Source organism: Pinus tabuliformis, chromosome 4_1 (genome assembly GCF_031772625.1).
Source record: "Pinus tabuliformis cultivar Carrire ecotype Pingquan chromosome 4_1, CPIR1, whole genome shotgun sequence".
Classification (NCBI taxonomy): Eukaryota; Viridiplantae; Streptophyta; class Pinopsida; order Pinales; family Pinaceae; genus Pinus; species Pinus tabuliformis.
Window position 1 is genome coordinate 366410052 of NC_142303.1, and position 21956 is coordinate 366432007.

The 21956-nt window shown below is 39.4% G+C and overlaps 1 protein-coding gene across 1 annotated transcript; it reads left to right on the forward strand.

The window, feature by feature from the left end:
- The first annotated feature begins 1251 nt into the window (after positions 1–1251).
- Positions 1252–2253, forward strand: LOC149175836 (serine carboxypeptidase-like). The gene is made up of 4 exons (XM_089422962.1): positions 1252–1335; positions 1477–1735; positions 1900–2033; positions 2121–2253. The coding sequence occupies exons 1-4, from the start codon at positions 1312–1314 to the stop codon at positions 2178–2180; spliced, it is 477 nt and encodes a 158-aa protein (XP_089279088.1). The 5' UTR covers positions 1252–1311; the 3' UTR covers positions 2181–2253.
- Positions 2254–21956: the final 19703 nt, after the last annotated feature.

The window sequence follows — 21956 nt, forward strand, 5'->3', positions numbered from 1 at the left end:
TCCTACAGAAGATTACGCTTTATGCTGGAATCAGCACAAAAATTATATTATAATAGGTAACACAATATTGGTAAGAGCTAGTTTATACTTGGCTACAGGTCAATGACTTCATCCGCATCTTCCCAAATGAATGCACGTCAGAACAGATAGTGGCCATGGTAATTAGCTCTAACTGATAATTCTTTTTCATTGATTGCAACATAGTCTCCAAACATTTAGATTGACTGATCAATTGATAATAACTCTTCGTAGGAGTTTAAAGCAATTGAACTTCAAGATTACAGTTCCACTCGGCCATATGTATTCCTACTCAGGTTTCTAAAGGCAGCTGATTCCAACAAAGTGGTAAAGTTTTGAATGACACCACTTTTTATATTGGTGAAAGTAGCCTGTGTGGCATTGATCAAATCTACTTTCGAAAATGCCTCATAAAATCTAGCATTCATGTTTTAAATTACTTTTCTTTATTGTATTCCTAATAATACCCTACTGTACTGACAAGTCGTACTATCTATTATTCAGATGGAAAATCTAGCATTCTTCTTGGTTGAACTATGTTTGCTTCAATACATAATGAGCAAGTACAATCCATAAAATTTGTGTTAAGGGGTTTGAACACTTATCCGCTATGGAAGGCTTGTTTGTTGATGTGGTTTTTGAAATATTCAATGTATTTTTTAAGTTGTTTGTGCAAGCGTTTTCCATAACAGTAGTGAAGGCTTATCTGGATCTCAAAATATTGTGCATATGTGACGCTTTTCCCTCCTCTAGTTAGTTCATTCTTGTTTATTGTGTGTTTTTACAAACATTTTGCAGTATGGTCCACTTTTTATCGTTTTTTATAATATATCTCATGTATTTGATACTTGTAGACCTTTAATCCATAAAAAACAGCCCAAAAATCTCAGAAATAGACACCTATAAATATAAACTAGTCATCAAATTTCAAGGAATATTTTTTCATGGGGCTGAAATCCTATTAAAATTTGGAACAAAATGCATATTTTCATATTTATGAGATGTATAATTTGTTTACTGAACTAGATTTGTATGTGTTCATATTGAAATCTTGTTACTATGTTTTAAATTGCGAGAAGCTTGATGGCTAAATGTTGTTTGCTTTATGATCCTTAGTTGCCATTTGTGAAGTGTTTTAAGTAACTGGTTACGGCTGATGTTATGCTGGATCCTTTATCGAAGGTTCTTAATGTAGGTTCTGATTATAGCCGATGTGATAACTTGCTAGGTACCGAAGGGACTGTCACATGCTTTGCATCATACTTGGTGTGCACCTCAATTTTCAATTCCATTATGGCATTAGCTGGGAATATCAATGTAAGACTTAAATTCTAAATACTGGACAGCGAGACATTATGTTTATTTTATCAGCATTTTGTATCTTAAAATGTAGTTTGTCATCGTTGTTTTATATATCTTATGATATTAGCTTTCATTATTTTGTTTTATATTTTGCAGTACTATGATGTTCGAAAGGAGTGCAATGGTGGCCTGTGCTATGATTTTTCAAATATGGAGAATTACTTAAACCAGGGTTCCGTTAGGGATGCCCTGGGGGTTGGCAGCCGAAAATTTGTCTCCTGTAGCCCCTTGGTTTATGAAGCTATGCTTACTGACTGGATGCGGAATATGGAAGTTGGCATTCCAACACTCTTGGAGGATGGTGTTAAGTTGCTAGTTTATGCAGGAGAATATGATCTCATTTGCAATTGGTTAGGTAGTGATACTGTATACATATAACATATTGTTTTTGTTTTGGAGAATGACTTTATGATTTAGGTGTTAAGCCTGTTATTAACTTATTTGCAGTTGTGTTTTTCAGGCTTGTCAGTCTAATCTTCAAAATTGAAAAGTTAATTGTTCAAATTATGTGTCTTTCAGGCAATTCAAGATGGGTGAATTCCATGGATTGGTCTGGAAGTGAGAATTTCAAGAAGGCACCTACAAAATCCTTCCTTGTAGACGATAAGGAAGCAGGTTTAATAACCAGTTATGGACCACTCAGTTTTCTCAAGGTAAAAGGCACTCGATGATCATCTTTGATTTCGTTGTACAAGTATATAATTTCTTCCTTACAGAATCTTCTATTTTGCTGCACCAAGTTCATGATGCAGGTCATATGGTCCCAATGGATCAGCCAAAAGAAGCCTTGGAGATGTTAAAACGCTGGACACAAGGAAGTATTACTGACAACAATTCTCAAATTTTAAAGACAGTGACGAAGATGCCAGAGAATAATTTCGAGAGTTAGTTATCTACTTAACTAGGAGAATTGCTCTCTTCACCTAGATTAATGTAAATATTTCTAGATTTGCAGTAGTATGCATCCCCAAAGATGTGTATTTTCTGATTTGGAAAAATAATTGTGCATTGGGACCATCAGTCTTGCTAACTTGTGTCAAATCTTTTGATGGCCACTTTTTAACTGTATAGAAATAGTGCTTCTTATTGCTTACCAAGCCTTGCGGAATTATGATTATACATGGTGTTAAAGTTATATTCAAGAACATGAATAGTATGTCCTGTGTTCTTATTCCAGCATGTTCTGATTTCCTAATGGATGAAAGAAATTGTAAATTCAACAAAAATATTTGGTTAGAGTCTCGGGGAATTCAAAGCATGATGCTCTTAGCCTACATTCAATTTTATTGACAATGAATTGAAAACATTTATGTTGTTTGCAATCATACAACGGATGCCAGTATTGTCTACTTATATTTGAATTGGAAGCTATGTGGTTTGGCTGTGTTTCACTTCTCGTTCGTTCTATTATTTTATTGTTGAATATGCCTGTTTCCTCTTTTTGCCTCTTATCCATTTATAAGCCTCTTGGACATTAAGTGCTTGGAATGGCAAGATATGTCCATAAAGCGCATGGATTATCTACAGTCCATCAATGCTTGCTGTTGTTGTTGTATACACTGCTCGATGCACTTTGAGGAAGGATCCATGTTGGAACAAAACACTTACCCTTCATACAGGCTACTCTGAAGCAGACCTGAAGTAAGCCTTAAAATTTTTAAAGCATCATGCTTTTACTGATTTTACCCTTCTAAAGAAATCCTACTCCTAGACATTTTAGATTTCTTCATCAATTACAGGCTGGCATTGTTGATCAGCTACGGCCAGAACATTGTGTCTTGATCAACTATATGTTGGAACTCAGCTACTAACACCCTGTCTGAATTGAATCTTTATCTAATACTAATGCGCATACTAAGCGTCTGGAGGCGTACGCACATTTTGTTAACTTTGTACATTGAGGTAATAACATTTATGTGCATTGTTCCAGGGAATGTGCGTATTTCATGGTTGATTTTCACCTAAATACGAGAGGAAATAAGCTGAGAGCTGTTCATAAGAAGTATTCAGATCGTTGTAGCAAGTCTATCTTTTAGCAACTCTCAGAATTTCAAAATGAGATTGCATCACATGACATCGGCTGACATAATACATTTTAAATGGTCTTTTTTGGATTGCAGAACTAATTCTTATGGGATTCATCTCGTTTCTACTGACCATTGGAGAGAAGCCCATTTCTAAGATTTGTATACCGAAAGGAATGGCTTATAGTATGCTTCCATGTCAAAAGGAATAATCAATGGCTCTTGCTATCGATCATTGTTCTGAGGTTGACACCAAACTCTATGTTGTGTATTCAAATTTCCCAATGCTATTAGATGTTACTTAGATCGTGTTAGTCGATTTGATATGATTCAAGATATTTATGATAGTTTGATAATTATTCATTCCCTCTTGATTCAAGGGTAAGTATCCTCTGGTCTCCCTCACAGGCATGAACCAGCTTCACTACTTCATCTTTACGTTGGCAACTGTCCATGCGTTATATAGTGTCCTAATAATCGCCCTAGCAAGAGCAAAAGTAAGTGCCATGGGAAATAACTGATCTTCTCCCATGTCATTCAGTTTAAATTTTTTCTCGGTTTGAATTTGCTTTCATATCTTCATGCGTTCAAAACATCTTTAACTCAATAGTTTGAATTATGGACATTTATTTTTTTTAAATAATTTTTTATATTGTCTCTAGAGAGACAATAGTTTGAATTATGGACATTTATTTTTTTTTTAAATAATTTTTTATATTGTCTCTAGAGAGACAATAATTTGAATTATGGACATTTATTTTTTTTAAATAATTTTTTATATTGTCTCTAGAGAGACAATAGTTTGAATTATGGACATTTATTTTTTTTTTTAATAATTTTTTATATTGTCTCTAGAGAGACAATAGTTTGAATTATGGAATTGTCTCTAAAAAGACAAAAATGTAATTGTCTCTAAAGAGACACAAATGAAATTGTCTCTAGAGAGACAAATCAAATTGTCTTTATAGAGACAATAATAATATGTGTTCTATATTGTCTTTATAGAGACAAATTTTTGAGACATTATATTTTGAGACACTCGCTTAGAGACAATATTTAAGACAATATTTGAGTTTCTTTTTGTCTTAAGTTAAGACAATTGACTCAAATATTGTCTTAAATATTGTCTTAAAACCCCCCTACATGTAGTAGTGCCAGCCACTCAAATTTGTTAGAGTTTAAGAATAATATAACACCACTGCATTGATATCACCGATAAATATAAAAAGAACAAATTGACATCAGCACAGTGACATATCATATTGCAGTTGTTGTGGGATCTGCATGTCACTAATCCATTACCTATAAGCCCAGGATCAGCGTTCATGCATTGTTGTATTCCTTGGTTGGTTTCTTTACAATGCTTTTGTTGGTGACATAAACAAGCATACACAAGACACATAAAAATATCCTTTGCCACTTTGGTGTAGCTCCTTTTCGTGTTATTCTACACGCAAAGACCTTTCCAACAACGCAAGAAGCGTTTCAACCAGAGCTCGTATGCAAAAGTTATGTCACTCAAAAGTTGACATTTTTCTTTTCACGCCTATAGTTTGGGAGGATGTCACGTGAGTCCCCATTATTCATTGAAAAGGGCCTATCCATGTGTTTGTAATGTAAAACACTCTAGAATAGTCTATTTTGTAACTCTAGTTCAGAGTTGATGTAGTCAAACTTAACCACTAGTAGACTATCGGGTTGTGTTATAACCAGGTCACTAGGAGGAAGAGGCATTCAATTTTTTCGAGAGCATTTTGTTTCATAGTTGAGCAAAGATAGCCAAGAAATATAGGAGGTAGAGCACATAGAGAGGATCTGTGCACTGTCGCAGTGTACGGGCTACAAGGATTACTTCATTGTACCTGCAACTATATTTTCAAACTGAGAAAAAGAGTGAAACGACCTCATCTTCCAGTTGGGTTTTCTCCTGAAAGGGTTTCCCATAGATCATATCTTGTGTATTGTGTGTGTGCTTATTTTGTCGTTCTCTATTTTTCTTTATAATTTCTATTCACATGCATGTATTAATTAAAGTTAAATCCATAGATCTTAAAGTTTAATAAAGTGTAATAATGTAGAATTTTCATAGTTTTAATATAATATTATTAGATTTGTTGAGATGAACTGTCTAGTGGAATATCCACAACAATTTACGGATCATTTGGTATCAGAGCATGTTACTTTCAGTATTTGTGGATATTTGCAAGGGATCTAGGTCATCGGGGTCAAAAATCGTAAAACCCTAATCATGGTCGATGAATCTGTAAACAAACCTTGTGATCCTATAGAAGTGAGGTTTTCACGGCTTATACAACAAGTTGCAGTTATAAACCGTAATGTAAACCTCCTCATGTCAACCTAAGCAATAATTTGGGGATATTTTAGAAGATGGGGGTTCAACTACAAAGGACAAATTAGAAGGGGGATCAAGAGATCGAGAAGACATGGAGAACTAACTGAAGCAAGAAACTGGAAAATATCAACCCAGTTCTAGTGTGGTGAATCAATCCCTGTTCAAAATGGAAGCAAAAGTCGATATCAAGTCATAACACGGCGAGATCGATGCTCTAAAGCTGAACCACTGGTTGCAGTAACTGGAAGTTTATTTCAATGTCCACTAGATCGAGGAAGGGAAAAAGATCTCATTTGCGCAGCTGAAATTAGAGGGTCATGCATTGACTTAGTGGGAGATCCACATGGAAACCCTGAGGTTGGAGGGAGAACCTCCAATGACTAAGTGGGAGGATTTCAAAACCCTCATTAAGTCATAGTTTTATCCCATTGGGTACGTGGAGGACTAGTCGATCCAGTGGCATTACTTCAAGAAAAATTCGGGCCAAAGCGTGCAAGAGTACACCACAGAATTCAGAAAGATGGTTATAACGATGGGTATCTCTCCAAAGAACTCAAATGTACTCCTTGAGTATTTCAAGGGTCTACACCACCATCTGCATGAGCAAGTGATTTTGTTCAAGCCCAAATCAGTGGATGAGGCCGCTGCACAAGCACAGTACTTGGAGAACATAGGCCTGAAAAGGGCGCAATCAAGTAGATCGAAGAAGAAGGAGAAACAGGAAACTTCTAAGGAGGGGAAGAAGAAGAAAAAAGGGGGAAAAGATAAAAATATGGTAGCCACAGCACACCAGTGCAAAGATCCTAACAACCAGTGTAACATTGATGGCCATAAGGAGGAGAAGTGTTGGAAATTGCATCCAAATCTAAACCTGAAGAACAAGAAGAAAGATAATAAGAAGAAGAATTTCATGGCCACTGATTCGAGCAACCAAGTTGAAAGAAGCTCATACATGGATTAGAATATCATATGTACATCAGTACAGAAGGAGGTGAATCTGAGTAGCCTTCAACAATAGGAAGAAAAGAAATGACCAAACTCTTCCATATAAAGATACAGGTCAAGAAGACAAAGATTGATGCTCTGTTTGACTCAGGAACACAGGCGAATCTTATTGTAGCAGAGTTGGTCAAGAAGTTAGGGTTGGAAGTTCGTGATCATCCAAACCCATATCCATAGGGATGGGTAAATAAGGATGCAGAGTTGAAGGTAACAAAACAGTGCAAAATTAGATTTGCTTTCAGTGTTGATTTTATTGATGAAGTAGACATGGATGTGGTTCCCCTTGATGTATGTGGAGTCGTGTTTGGGACTCCATACATGTACATGTGTGATTAAATATTCATGAGGAGAGCTAAAAAGTATCGATCATCAAGGATGGAAAATAATTCATCATCAACGCCACAAAGTCAAGTCAAAAATTTCACTGGTAAGTGCCAACCAATCCAAGAAATTGATCAGTTCCAACAAGAAGTATGTTTTATTTTTTTTAAGAGAAATTTGGTCTGAAGAGGAATCTATAAGAGGCAAGGCATCTGTGGAGCGGTGTACTAAGAAACAAAAACAAAAATTGGAGGAGTTGTTATAGGCATACAAGGATGTGTTCTAAGAGACTAAAGGGTTACCACCTAAGAGAGAAGTGGACCATGAGATCCAACTATTTTCATACTCCCCATTGCCAAATATTGGGTTGTATAAGCAATGTATTATAGAAGAAAGTGAGGTGAAGAAACTGTTGCAGAAACTGCTAGAACAAGGTGTCATTCAACCGAGTACATCACCATTTGGATCACCCATCATCGTTGTGTTGAAGAAGGATGGGAATTGGTGAATGTGTATAGATTACAAGGTGTTGAAAAAAATCACGCTTAAGAATAGATACCCCCTACCTAAGATAGATAATCTGCTGGATCAGTTGTAGTAATAAAAATACTTCACCAAGCTGGACATGAATTCTAGATATCACCAAGTTCGAGTCAAAGAAGAAGATACATGGAAGATCGCCTTCAAAACCAGGCAAGGTTTGTGTTGAGCCTCGAACCTGTACCTTCCCATACACCCTCTCAGCCTTCTTTTTCCACTCATTTCATCCACCAAGTTGATTAAATCATTGTATTTTAGTTTAAAAAATAGCTTTTGACATGGTTTTCTAACTACGCTGATGACTGTTGTTTGGTTTAGAATTTTGTTCAGACAGCTGCGGAAGCTTCTCAGTTTCCGCAGCCGACACAGGTTTCCGTAGCTATGTTGAGCCTCGAACCTGTACCTTCCCATACACCCTCTCAGCCTTCTTTTTCCACTCATTTCATCCACCAAGTTGATTAAATCATTGTATTTTAGTTTAAAAAAGATCTTTTGACATGGTTTTCTAACTACGCTGATGACTGTTGTTTGGTTTAGAATTTTGTTCAGACAGCTGCGGAAGCTTCTCAGTTTCCGCAGCCGACACAGGTTTCCGCAGCCGACCTAGGTTTCTGCAGCCAGCAGTTTGTATGAGTGGTTATTTATGCCATTTGGCCTATGTAATGCACCAAATACATTTATGAGATTAGCTAATGATGTACGACGCCCTTTTATTGATTCATTTGTTATTTCCTTTTTGGATGATATACTAGTATATAGTGCTACCTGGGAGGAGAATATGTCACATTTGACGCAGGTGCTAGAAACATTGAAGAAGCACTAACTACTAGCAAATCTCAAGAAGTGTGAGTTTGTGTAGCAGTCTTTGGTGTATCTAGGGTTATGTGATTGGTGGAAGAGAACTAAATATAGATCCTTCCAAGATGGAGGCCATCAAGAAATGGTCAGTGCCTACTAATGTTTCTGAGGTCATGAGTTTCATTGGGGCATCACAGTACCTAAGGAAGTTCATAGCCTCATTTTCAGCGGTAGTAGCACCACTCCATGCCATAACAGCAAGTGGCAAGAGTTTCCAGTGGGAAAAAAGTCAGTAGAGGGCTTTTAAGGAGTTAAAGAAGAAGATTAGTGAAGCACCAGTTCTGGCATTTCCAAACTTGCAATGGCCCTTTGAAGTGGAGACAGATGCGAGTGGGTATGCTATGGGAGTTTTCTTGATGCAAGTAGGAAGGCTTGTATGCTAGCATTCTGGAGTATTTCATGGTGGAGTCCTTAACTACCCTACCTATGATAAGGAGTCATATGCCATGGTGAAAGCTATGAAGAAGTGGAAGCAATATTTGATGGGAAAGGAGACAATAATCCACATAGATCACCAGTTGTTACAGTACTTGCAGGCCCAAAGTAAGCTACAACAAACCAAGCATTACAAGTGGATGGGGTTTTTAAAACAGTTTCATTTGGTGATCAAGTATAAGAAGGGAAACACAAACAAGTTGGTCGATATGCTTTCAAGGCCACCCACATTAAAGATTACAGCTTTGGGGACTATTATGCACATGGAGCCATTCAACCATGATGCATACAGAGAGGCATATTCTGAAGATGAAGACTTCAAGGAGGTGTATCAGCAATTACAGAGTCAGATTCATATGCATGATGGCGACAACACCATTAACTACCATCTTCAAGATGGGTTACTCTACAGGTGGGATAAGCTATGTGTTCCTAAAGGTGAGCGTTTGAAACTTATTAGAGAGGCTCACACCTCCAAGGTTGCAGGGCACTTTGGTGTAGGGAAGACCATGGCTAACTTGCATAGGTATGTGTATTGGCCTAAGATGCAAGAGAAGGTAGCTAGGTTCATAAAAGGATGCATGCTTTGTTATACCAGAAAACCTAGCAACAGGAAACAGGGTCTGTATCATCCCTTACCTGTACCTACTCATCCTTGGGAAAGCATTTCCATGTAATTTGTGGGAGGTTTACCAACAATCAAGAATGGGCATGACTACTTGTTCATGGTAGTTGATAGGTTCAGTGAGATGTGTGTTCTGATGCCCTATAAAAATACCATCAATGGATAAGAAGCAACAAACTCGTTTCTTCGACACGTTTTGGTGCACTTTTGGATACCAAGGAGCATCATTTCAGACAAGGACACAAAATTTCTCAGTACAATCTGGACTACATTGTGGGAGAAGATGGACACAAATTTGAAGAAATCTACATTATTCCATTCACAGACAGATGGGTAGACAGAAGTAGTCAATGGGACTTTGGTGCAGCTTCTCAGGGGATACAACCACAAGCATTTGAATACCTGGGATGAAAATTTGGCATATATACAACATTCTTATAAAAGAGCAGTCCACACTTCTACAGGAAAGTCCCCATTTGAGACTTGTTTCGGATATTTTCTACCTTCACCTTTGATATTTCATATGGGCAGCAAGGACGAGTGAGGGAAGATCTTATAAGAGATGCTTTGAGGACTAAAAAAATTATAGATAAGATCAGAAAAATCCATATATAGGTACAAGAAACACTACAGAAGTTGTAGGAAAAGTATAAGGTCAGGTATGGTCAGCACAAAACAAAGAAATCATTCAATGTGGGAGACGAAGTATGGCTACAATTGAACAAGGAGAAGTTGTAGGGGCCTGGTAAGAAAATCAATGCTCTAAGGTATGGTCCCTTTGAGATATTGGAAAAGGTGGGTGATAATGCCTATCGACTCATTTTACCACCATATATGTGCATTTACTCAGTTGTGAATGTAGAGGATTTGAATCTCTATGAGCCTTCCATGGTAGATCAGGAAGATGAATACGTCCTACCCTCTGTGTCGAATTTTGCACTAGGCGCTCAGGCAGAGTTGATAGAAGATATATTTTTTTAGAAGAAGTCCATAACTACAAGACAGGAGCAACATGACCTTTTGCATATTGGGTTGAAGGGACAACTTCCAGGCAAAGCTAAATGGTACACTAGAGAGAAGGTGGAAGAATTTCCTCACCTCATTCAATAAAAGCTTTGGGGAACCAAAAGCCTCCCAAAATGGGGAGGATTTATCTAAATTGGATCATTATATTGTTTGGCATCCATATCAATGCATTTGGAGTGAAAAAAAGGAGGAATCAACTCACAAGACCGTTTTTACCAATGAGACCCAATTTGGCAAAACGGGGTCTGAAACCTTCTGGGAGAGTTTTGAGGCATCAAACTACATTTTTTGGGAGTAAAACTTTGCCGCATAACTGCATCACCTTTTCGTGTTATTCTACACAAAGGGACATTTCCAACAGCGCAATAAGCGCGTCAATCAGAGTCCGTATGCAAAAGTTATTCCACTCAGAAGTTGACCTTCCCGTTTTCACACCTATATTTCGGGAAGATGTCACGTCAGCCCCAACTATTCATGGAAAAAGGGCTACCCACATGTTTTTGATGTAAAAGACTCTAGAAGAGTCTATTTTGTAACTCTAGTTAAGAGTTGATGTAGTAAAACTTAACCACTAGTAGGCTATGGGTTGTGTTACTAGAAGCAAGAGGCATTCCATTCTTTCAAGAGAATTTTATTCCATAGCTAAGCAAAGATAGCTAGGTGAAATAGGAGGTAGAGCACACATAAAGGATCTATTCACTTTATTAGCCGAAGGGCCACAGGAATTACTTCTTTGTACCTATAACCATATTTCCAGACAGAGAAACAGAGTGAAGCAGCGTCACCTTCCAGCTAGGTTTTCTCCCAAAAGGGTTTCCCAGAGAGCATATCTTGTGTCATGTGTGTGTGTGCTTATTTTTTTGTTATCTACTTTTCTGTATAATTTCCATTCATATGCATGCAGTAATTACAATTAAATCCACAGATATTAAAGTTTAATAAACTGTAATATTGTAGAATTTTCAAATTTTAAATATAATATTATTAGCTTTGTTGTGACAAATTGTCTAGTGGAATATCCACGGCAGTTTACGGATCACTTGACTTTCATTTTTTAAATCAACTCAATTTAACTCTTCACTTCATCTTTGCATGCATACTGGAATAATTTACTATTTATAACACTCCCCCTTAATTACAATCATATGAGTCAACATAACTCAAACATTCCTTCTGGTCTAAGTGATTTGAATGGAAAATGGCATCCACCCATGGTATTCATCCGCTCATAGTATTCATTCACCCATGGAATTTACCCATGGTATTGTAAGTGGCATCCATCCATAGTATTTATCCACCCATGGAATTTACTCATATTGTAAGTGGCATCCATCCATGGTATTCATTCACCCATGGTATTGCAAGTGGCATCGACCCTTGTTATTCATCCTCCCATGGTATTTATCCACTCATGGAATTTACCCATGATATTCATTCACCCATGGTATTTACCCACCCATGAAATTTATCTGTGGTATTGTGACAAAAAAAGGCTATAAGTAACTAGTCACACTTTTTAAAAGGACATATTGTCTACCACAATGTAGTTGTTGGACATCTAATCCTCTATGGGTTGGTGTGGAATGTGAAGAGCCATTGGAGTCCAAGAGACCACTTGGAATATGAATCCAAGGGTCACATCAATGTACTATAAATGTATATCATGTCAATAATATATGCAATTCAATGCTTATCTTTCGCATTTGTTGTTTTCATTCAATGTGAGTTTAACATGGTATTAGAGTTGCAGGTATATTCTTGCCCTACCTAATTTTATATCTCTGTTGTTTTACCTTTTTCCAGCTTGTCAGACCTGTCATTTTCAGGACCTGTAGTCCTTGCTGTTGTAACTCCTATGCATTAGCCCTGTGCTATCGGTTCCTCCTGCCCTGTCAGAATTATGCTATTCTAAGCCCATAATTCCCGCAGTCATTGTATTATTCTCTACGAGTTACACCAATTTGGTGGACTTTCTGAGCGTTGGTTGAATTCACCCTGCATTGTGTTATTACCACAATCGACCTCAGCTCCTACGCATAGTTAATCCCTCGAGCCCCTCGCTCTCCCCACTGCACAGCTCTTTGGCCCTCGGAGTCAGCATCCCTCCAGTGGCTCCATCCTCCCGCACTGTATGCATATATGTTAAAGTTTTGTGTTGTATCGAGGTTTCAAGGTGTATCTCCCTGAACAGTTGACACCCGCAGAGTTGGTTCAACTCCCATACCAGTCCTCACTATCTCGTTCGACTCCTTATCGTGTTGTGGTATCTCACCTCACTGTCGACTCGCCTGGACCCTCGGCTTCACCTCACAGTTGACTCCACGCTCACTGCTCCTCCTCTTTTTAGCTGAACTCTTACTCTTCCTCTTTGCATAAAATCTCTAGGATATGCCTTGTCAACCTCTATAACACATGGAAGTTTCAGATATATACAAGAATCTGTAATCTCAACACAAGTTGGGTTCTCACAAGCTTTCTTTTCCTTGATACGCCGACCCTCTGCAAGAATCGTTTTCGAATTTATGTAAATAGGATAAATTATAATCCATCTTTTTATGCTTGGTTGAACCTCCTCCATAATTGTATTAGATATTCCCTAGTTGAAATGCGGCAAGAAATCCTGTAATTCTTGGACTCCAAAGCATAAATAAATACCCTTTAGCAAACTGTAAACCTTTTTTCTAATCGGATGGGTAGGAGTCTCCTTCGAGCCAGACCCTTTTTCATTGAATTGTGGGCTTAAAGCACATACATAGGAGTTTTGATCTCATGATAGAAGCGCCATGAGCATCTTGTTCAGGACTAACAACACGTTCTTCCACACAATCTGCAACTAAATATTTATTTCGTGTCTGCGGATGCTTTGATGGCTAAGTGTACCAACTAGATATTCAAACCTGCTAGCAGATGAGCACGATTACATTTGGAAAGAAAATAAACCTCAAGCAAGAAGAAGTATTACCGAAGAGGAGGCCAAGTGGTAACAACAACCGTGCATAAATCTCTGTAGTGATTTATATGCAACAGTCAATAATCATCTTTGTGCACTGTCAATTTCGTTGTTAATTCAGTTGTTTGGAAGCACAACAAACGAGTAGCACTACCTTGGCCAAAGCAATAAACACAGCAGTGACGACATCAGAAGTACTGCGAAGGCATGAACCCACGAACATCTATCGGTGAGGAATTTTCTCATCCTGCGTCTACATTTTATTTCTCTGATCTCAAATCGAGTCTTCATATTTTGTGCTCATGTTCATCACCAAATGTCACAGAGAGTTGTGGGGTCTACATAGATTTATCTTGTCGATGTCGTAGATCTTGACATTCAAACATTTCTCTATAAATAACATAATTGTCACTCAACTCACATTGTTTGAGTGTTTTGTCTCCGTTGCATCCTAAAGTTCCAAGAAATCAAAGCTAAGCACTGACTTGAATAAGGAACTAGTCTGCTTTGATGCATCCATATAGAGCCTCGACATACTTGAAGGCTCGAACAATGGAGTAGTTTTCTCTTCAGTTGTGCATTGAATTCATTGAAAACTATGATTAAATTTGTTTGCTCTTAAAGCTCCGCTTTGTTCAAAATATTTTATGTGTGTTTGAAGCGTTGAACTGTCGACTGTTGAGCATGGAGTATCTTTGTCTTGAAAATTGAAATCATGTCCGTTGTTGGTCTCTGCGAGATATTTTGTAACAAAGAATATTGTCAACGAGGCTACTAGTATCTGAAAGCTTCCTATGTTTCTGCTCATGTGGGAAGCTTGCTCCATTAATGAATGGTCGACGAGAGTCATTGAATTTAGAACTATTTGAAGGCTTCTAGTATGTCTGGACCATCAATTGTTGAATTTGGTCTTATAGATTGCAACCTAAGATATTAATTGTAAGTTGCAACGATCTTGGCTTGCTTTTGATGCACTAAATACATTTGACTGCACCGAGAATTGTGGCAAGTTTTAGAGTGATAGTTGGTTATATTGCCAAATTTGAGTGTATTTTGGCCATTATGCAAAATTATCTTTATTTATCATTGCAACCACTTTAGCCATCTAATTTGAGAGACTCACCTGATTTGTTCAATGAAAATGACCAGAATTAATGCAGTATTGGAGTTCTTGAAAACTCTGATACTATGTTCTGCTGATGACATAGTCAAAATAAAAGAAACCACTCTTGTTAACATTCAAACATGTTTGCAGCATACACATGAAAAGGTAGAATTTTTGGAGCTTGAATCTCAATTTCAGCAAGAAGAATTACAACAGTGGAGTCATCATTTTGAATCTATTTCCATTCAGAACATTGAAACAGACTCCATAAGAAGCAAGTCAATAATGTTGCAGTTGATTCAAATCCAGTTCCCAATTAAGCAGCAAAGTTACATGCAGATGCAAACATTCAGTCTGCACTTCCCAAGCCCATCATCAGACCTTGGGAAGAACTTGTCCATAACAAGCACAAAATAGGTATTGGATATGAAAAGAATGTGTCCTTTCATATTCCAGATTACTCAAATCCCATTCATTTCCATAGAGCTAAGTTTCTTTATGATGGTTCACCTTCACCTGTTCCAAATTCTGCACCTCCACATTCGCAGACAAAAGTTGTTCAATGCCAACACTGTGACCGAGTTGGTGTTGTAGGGAAAAGTATCTGATTCGGATGACCCTATCCCACTCTAAGGGTGATAGTACCTCAGCAACAACTGTAAAGAAAACTACTTAAGGTTTACTTCTTTATGAAAGCAGGAGAGAATGAAGAAATGCACTAACCGTTGCCTTGCGCTTAATGTCGAATCCAAACTCTTCTCTTTGCTTGCTTGCTCCCAGCTCCTTGCTCTTTTGCTGGCCCAGCTACAATGAGATCCTGCAAAATAACAAAGAAGGAAACTACAAGAAGCATGCAATCATAACTGATTCAAGGATTAGCATAAATCAAATATACAATTATCACAACACATCATTGAAACAAGTGCATATCGAAGAACCTCAGTAGCTTTTATTAATAGAAGAAGTAAAGTTCTGAGAGTGTTACAACCATTGAAGGCCCCAATCCAGAAACACCTCCCAGCAGAAAGAATTTCTCCTCTTCACCTCCTTCAAGCAATCACCCAATAGTTCTATAGTGAAACCAACAGCATATCATTACTTTGCACAAAATTCCAGCCTCCTGAGCTCATAGGAGAGAGCTCAATATATAGATGAATTGAGAAAGGATGAGTCAGCTTGCAACTGATGTGTAGCTGCCTTGTGTCCTCTCTCTCTTCAGTTGATCTTCAGTTCTTGAGTCCACTTGGAGAACCTTGCTTCCACTTGGAGAAACAGAGCCTCTGACTCATCACAAGGCGAAATCCCTGATCCAAGTGTCATTTTTGGAAGATTCCAGAGCAATGACTCAGTGTGCCACTTGTCCCATCTCGCTCAGCGCAGGTGGCCTTTGTTCTACCTGCTTTGCAACGCAGGTACACCATGGAGGAGTTGAGTTTCAGTGCAGAAGCCTAGTGGAGCACCTGCTTTGATTTCAGGATTGCTTGTTTTTTAGTGTTTTCAGGTGGAGAACTGATCTGAGAGCTGTTGGTTTGCTGACCTTGTTCCTCTAGGGGTAGGAACATCATGTTTAGGGACTTTGGATCCCTTGGATTATTGACAATTCATGCCTGATGCTGTAAGGCACAAAATTGTCTATAACAGATGCCCCCTAAAGTATGAGGTCGTTTATCGGGTGAAATGCTTTATTAGGAGGATCCGAAGTTCATTCAATCTGCTGAGAAGTGTCCTGTAATAAGATACAATACAATACATTATTTTTCATACTTTTTCATGATCTAGCTGAGGCGGGCATTCCCATGCTCAGCTTTATAAATTCATTTTGGTACATAGAACAGACGATCGTCTGATGGTAGACTGATAATTCTCTGCTGAAATTATCATCCTTTGAGAAGGATGATCATCTGCTGCAATGATGTACATATCAAATGTCTTTATATCCTGAATATATATCGCAGCCCGGATGGATGAAACTAGATCCGGGGTCTTCAATCTCTTCCGATCTTCACTCGATGTACAAGTCGATCCATGTGAGAATTTCTTGAAGTCGAACATGGAAAGACATCGCTTGATTACCGGTCAATGATGTAAACCGTTAACAAGCGCGAGAGGAATCACCGATAAGGATGATGACCCTCAAGGTACAGCAGTACAATTCACATGGTGGGAATAAAGGACTTGGCGTCGACCACCATGCAAAATCCTCTGGTCGAAGGTCATTGAGGTATACCTGTCGCCGGAAGTGAGAAACTTGCCATTGAGGCATGCAAGCTTCAAAGTACTGAAGGAGTTGTTCCTAGATCAACTCCTTGGATAATGAGCTGATGTCGACAAGGAGCGATCCGTCAAAGGAGGGCCTTAATGAATCCCACATCATTGACACGGAACGGAGCTAGTGATTGTGATGAGGTGAAAACAAACTGTGATGTATGATTCAGGGTGGCGGTCATGAAATGGATGAAGGACAATGTATGGCAATGGATGGGACACGGTTGACTCTTTGCAGAACGACATCTCTTGAACATATAACGACACTGATGTGATGGATCGGTAGCATTACCCCGACTATGGATGGTGTGGCGAGGACCATGGTGATGAGACCGGTGAATGAAACAACCCAACCCGATGTGATACAGAGGACAAAGTGTCATGTTCAAGAGCGACTTGCTACCATTAAAGCTGTGAGGTTCTCCCAATTTTTCCCCAGTCATTGCTGACCAGTACCTCTTTATTTTTATCAAGCTTGAGGAGGATAACATATGCTTGTTCTATAACCTACCCTTCGGGCAAGCCCATCGCTATGTTTTAACGAGCCTAGCGATAGGGAAACTCGTTCTCGTCTAAAGACAAGTTTGTCGCTATTTAATGAATTTAACGAGTCTAATGACAAGGATAACTCGGTCCTTTTCATTTTTAGAGAGTCTGAAAAGGTACATAAAGTCAACTCCAGAATTCCTTTGTCATCATCCAATCCCTTAAGTCCGAAAAAGTATAAAACAATACAGAAGGGATGAATTTTCGATTGCTTTAACGAGCCGAACAAAACAAGCGCTCGATCTTTTTGTGCAATAATCCCTCAGGTCCAAAAAGATTAAAATCTAGAGGAGGGATAGCTCTTCTGGTCGTTTAACGAGCTGGAAGGCCAAAACTCGGCAAACTTTTCATATTTTACGAGTCAGGAGAAAAGAGCTCAAAGAAGACTCGTCTTTTGAGGAACGAGTGATAAACAGGGATAGCAGCAGATTCCAGGTACAGGTTGGAATTTTCCAATCACGGCAGTGTCACAAGGATGGCTAAGTGAAATCACTCTTCGCAGCTGTTCCTCAAAATGGGTAAACAAACATATGGAGATGAACGATTGGCCAAATGAACGGATGGAGGTGAGACTGCAAGAACACGACCAAGGGCTTTAATATGGCTGTCAAAGGTTACATTTACCACGGTTATTTACTGGTTCATTTTTTCTGGGTGAGCTTGAACTCTAGGGGAAGATTGCTCACAACTTATGTTTATTTTTTAACGAGCATGAACTATGTGCTAAAACTGCTCGGATCTTGCGTTTATTTTTTAACGAGCATGAACTGTGTGCTAAAACTGCTCGAATATACCAGTCATAATACAAGAAACGCCTCAGGTGAGATAGCTATTTTTTAAGGAGCTTTATCTCACGAAGCTATGCTCCTATTTGGCAAGTTTTGACTTTTGCCCCACATCCTTTCTTTATGCAAGCTGGAAACGGCTAATCCTACGAGTTTAACGGGTTAGACCTACAGGTTTAAAGGGAGGACCTAAAAATTTAAAAAATAAATAGTCGTCCCGTGCTTGCACTCCAAAAGGTTTGCATGCCCCCAGGTATAAAGTATAATTTTGAGGCGCTGCCTCTTTCTTATTATCTGAAAAATGGTTTTATTTGCTGCCGCAAACTGAACTCTCTTTTCGGCGATGTCTATCATTAGGTTGCTAAGGATGGTGACTACTCGTTGCAGCAATTTCATCTCTTTCTTTGGAGGCTGCCCCTACTTATCCTTCAAAACATATGTTTTAATGGGTGAGGCTTGCCTTCAAAGATGGTGGCTACTTGCTGCCACAAATGGATCTCCTTCCTCAGGAGAGCCTACTTACCTAGACAAGGGGAGCGAGAAGATGATTATCTCACTCACATAACTTTGACAAAAGAATCTTATTCTAGAACAACCCTCTCTTCCTTCCTTCGGACGGGGTACGGACTAGTCATATTCTTCTGCGGAAATCAACTTTATACCCAAGGTTTCCTCTGCCCAAGGCAGGCCAGGGTGCATGCCCCCTGGGTCCCAGTTACATCTTTCCGAATCACTCGCATTCATCGGGAAGCAGAACCGGGGGTGGAGGCATTCCTTGAGTGAATAAACCGTTAAGGGATGGTATTTGACTATTTGCGATGCGTGATCCTGGAAATGAAAGTTGGTCTACGAGCTTGACCATTCTTCCTTCGTGCGGAAAACAGATAACTCTGAAGAGTGAGGACACTATCGCCTCCATGCAATATATATAGTCTCGTCCAAGGAGTAAGTTATACACCAAGGGTCCTTGGACGACCATGACGTTCATATGAACTGTCTTCCCTTTCAATGTAACGGGAACATTGGGGAGAATCCCTAACGGGCGACTGGTTCCTTTATCAAAACCTGATAGATTTCTCATCTCAGGTAAAAGCGCCGGGGAACCCAGTGCTTTCCAAGCAATAGAGGAAAGGATACTCACAGAAGCCCCTTCATCAATGATGGTTCCAGCCATTACCATTCTATAGATTTGGACAATGATTCTGAATGGTATACTGGCTGGTAACCGGGGTCTGCCTAGTTGATTCCAATCAAAGGATACAACTAGGTTGCTTGGTGGTGGGACCGAATACACGGCCGGATACGACCCTGATGATGTTCCTTCCTGCGATAAAGGAATGGGCGCATTTCCCTGATGCTCATCAGAGTCTGTGTTGATGAAAAGAATCTGGATGGTGTCATCCTTGTTCTCTTCAGTGAGGGTGTCATTTGAAGATGAATCTTCAACGACGGTGTCATTTGAGGATGAAACCTCTGAAGGAAGAACCGGGTCAACTGCCGTTTCGACCTTTAGACTTTCGTCTGGTTTGGATTCAGTAGGTTCATTCTCAATGACCGACACTTCAGCTGACCACTTGATCGGGCCAGCTGGATTTTCAACTATCGAGGGACTTGGCACGAGTTTTTGGTATCCAGGAGGAAGTCGTAACGGTGAAACCGGACGATCTTCCAAAACTCTCTTCGCCTCATCTAAGAATGGACAACGGTGGATGGCGTGATCGCCTTCACACAGTCTGCAGGGTGATCTTGGTCTCCCTCTTTGTCCTTCACTCTCGCTAGTTGACGGAATGCAATCAACATGTCTATCAGAGGTTGATGCTACCGGATTGTGCAACCTGGGGGACCAGTCCCTTAGTATCTGGGGAATACAAGGACAGTCATGGTGGAAGTGGGTCCCTTTGCAAATGACACATGGCGATTTAGGCCCGGTCGGTGCAGTGTGTGGATTTTTGTCAGATGTCTTTTGCTTGCCCCCAGTCGCCTTCGCCATAGGCCCCTTCTGCTTCTTTTCTCTCTTCTTCTTTTCCTTCTTCTCCATGGAAGGCTGACTTTTGCCGGCTCTACCTTACGAAGATGAAGGATCAGAGGAAGAATTGTAAGAAGTGGAAGGCTGGTGGGTAGCTCTAGACTGGTCTGACTGTTGATTTGACTGCTCAGGATTTGTGGTGGTCTGAACTACATTAGTTGAAAAGAGCCATACAGGTAGGCCAATTGTCAATCCTGGAAGTGACAATGTGGCCATATGGGGCGCACCAACATCTCCCCAAGAGGAGAAGGGACTGGGACTTCCACCAAGGTGACTTCCTTGGTTGGTGGGCTCCATACTTTTCAACTGAAAGATCAACGCGGGAATAATAGGTGATTATGTTCCGTTTAAAATAAATTTTATTAACGACGCTTTAGACACAACTTTGCTTTTTCATGTTTTAAGAGTCGAGAAAAAGCTAAAGATGACTCTAGTCCCCTTCGATGTTTTAACGAGCCCGAAGTGACAAATGCTCGGATGGACTTTTTCAGTTATAGAGTTTGAAAAAGGCCAAAAGAAACTACTCTGGAGTTCTAGGCAGAGGGTGTGCCAAACTTTTCGCGAAACCAAAGAATACGTTTTACGGTACGGGTGGTCGATCTTCGTGAATGCTGTGTTCACTGCATCGCGATCAGTAGGGCGGCCGACACGGCTTCCTATGGATAAAGGCTTTGTTCCTATAGGGGTCTCCCAATATATACGCGACGGTACATGGGAGCACAAGTCCGTATTAGTGCCACCGACTCTCAGGAGGAATCACCCACCTTCGTAGAGATCGACAGTCACTACGTTTAACGACGCCGGAACACGTCTCTACCTAGACCTCTATGTGTTTGCGTTATGTTTCAAAGCGTTGTTATGTAAATTGAATTTATTTTAATGTTGATCTTGCTTAGCAGTTTCCCTTTAAGGATCACCACGAGATGTATATGACAAATTCCTGATGCAGTCTAAGATGAGAAGCAAACTTTTCAATCTTTCAACTTTGAAAATCTTAACTACTGAGGGAGAAGAAAGGCAAATCTTTTCACACAGATCATAGAGCACACACTAATGCAAAATTTCCTAAATCCTCATGCAAGCAGTCAAATGCAAAATGCACAATGCATGTATTTTCTTTTCCCTTTCTTAATGTTGATGTATTACAAAAAGAAAGTTGTTATATAACTTTGATTTCGATTTAAAGCGAAAACAAACAAGCTTGTCCAAAATCAAAAGACACCTTAAGATTTACTTGTTTAATCACTGGAAATACATGAAATCAAACCATAATGACGAAAGTAAAAAGACTAATCAGCTATGGACAGCAAACAAGCTAACTCTTTAGACCAGCAAAATGCCTAACACAGGTTCAGATCTAAGAGGCCAAAGCAAGACTAGTTCACTTTCGTTATGGGAAATTGTAAATGATGTAAGAAATACAAAAGAACAAGTACAATTTCGTTATATAACAGAGGCGGAATGATGGCAAGTAAGGTTGGTTTCAGAATAGGTACAAGACTGGTAACTGGCTGCAAAATCTATAGTGAAAACAGGCAAGAAAAAGGGAGGAAACCCCAAATGCACAAGGCAAAATTGGGCCAACGCAGGTGCTGCACAGCCAGTCTGGCTATTAGCGCAGGTAGCCCCTTCGGGACCTGCGTTGCAAAGCAGGTAGCCTGTGTACTACCTGCTTTGGAAAACGAAAGTTGCGTTTTCACAGTCTCCGGGTCACA

What these genes read in the sequence shown, in the direction of transcription:
- LOC149175836 (XM_089422962.1), top strand. Translation starts at nt 1,312, where the DNA reads ATGGCATTAGCTGGGAATATCAAT. An exon ending in CATTAGCTGGGAATATCAAT is followed by an intron (nt 1,336 to 1,476) that starts GTAAGACTTAAA and finishes TATATTTTGCAG; the next exon opens with TACTATGATGTTCGAAAGGA. An exon ending in TCTCATTTGCAATTGGTTAG is followed by an intron (nt 1,736 to 1,899) that starts GTAGTGATACTG and finishes TGTGTCTTTCAG; the next exon opens with GCAATTCAAGATGGGTGAAT.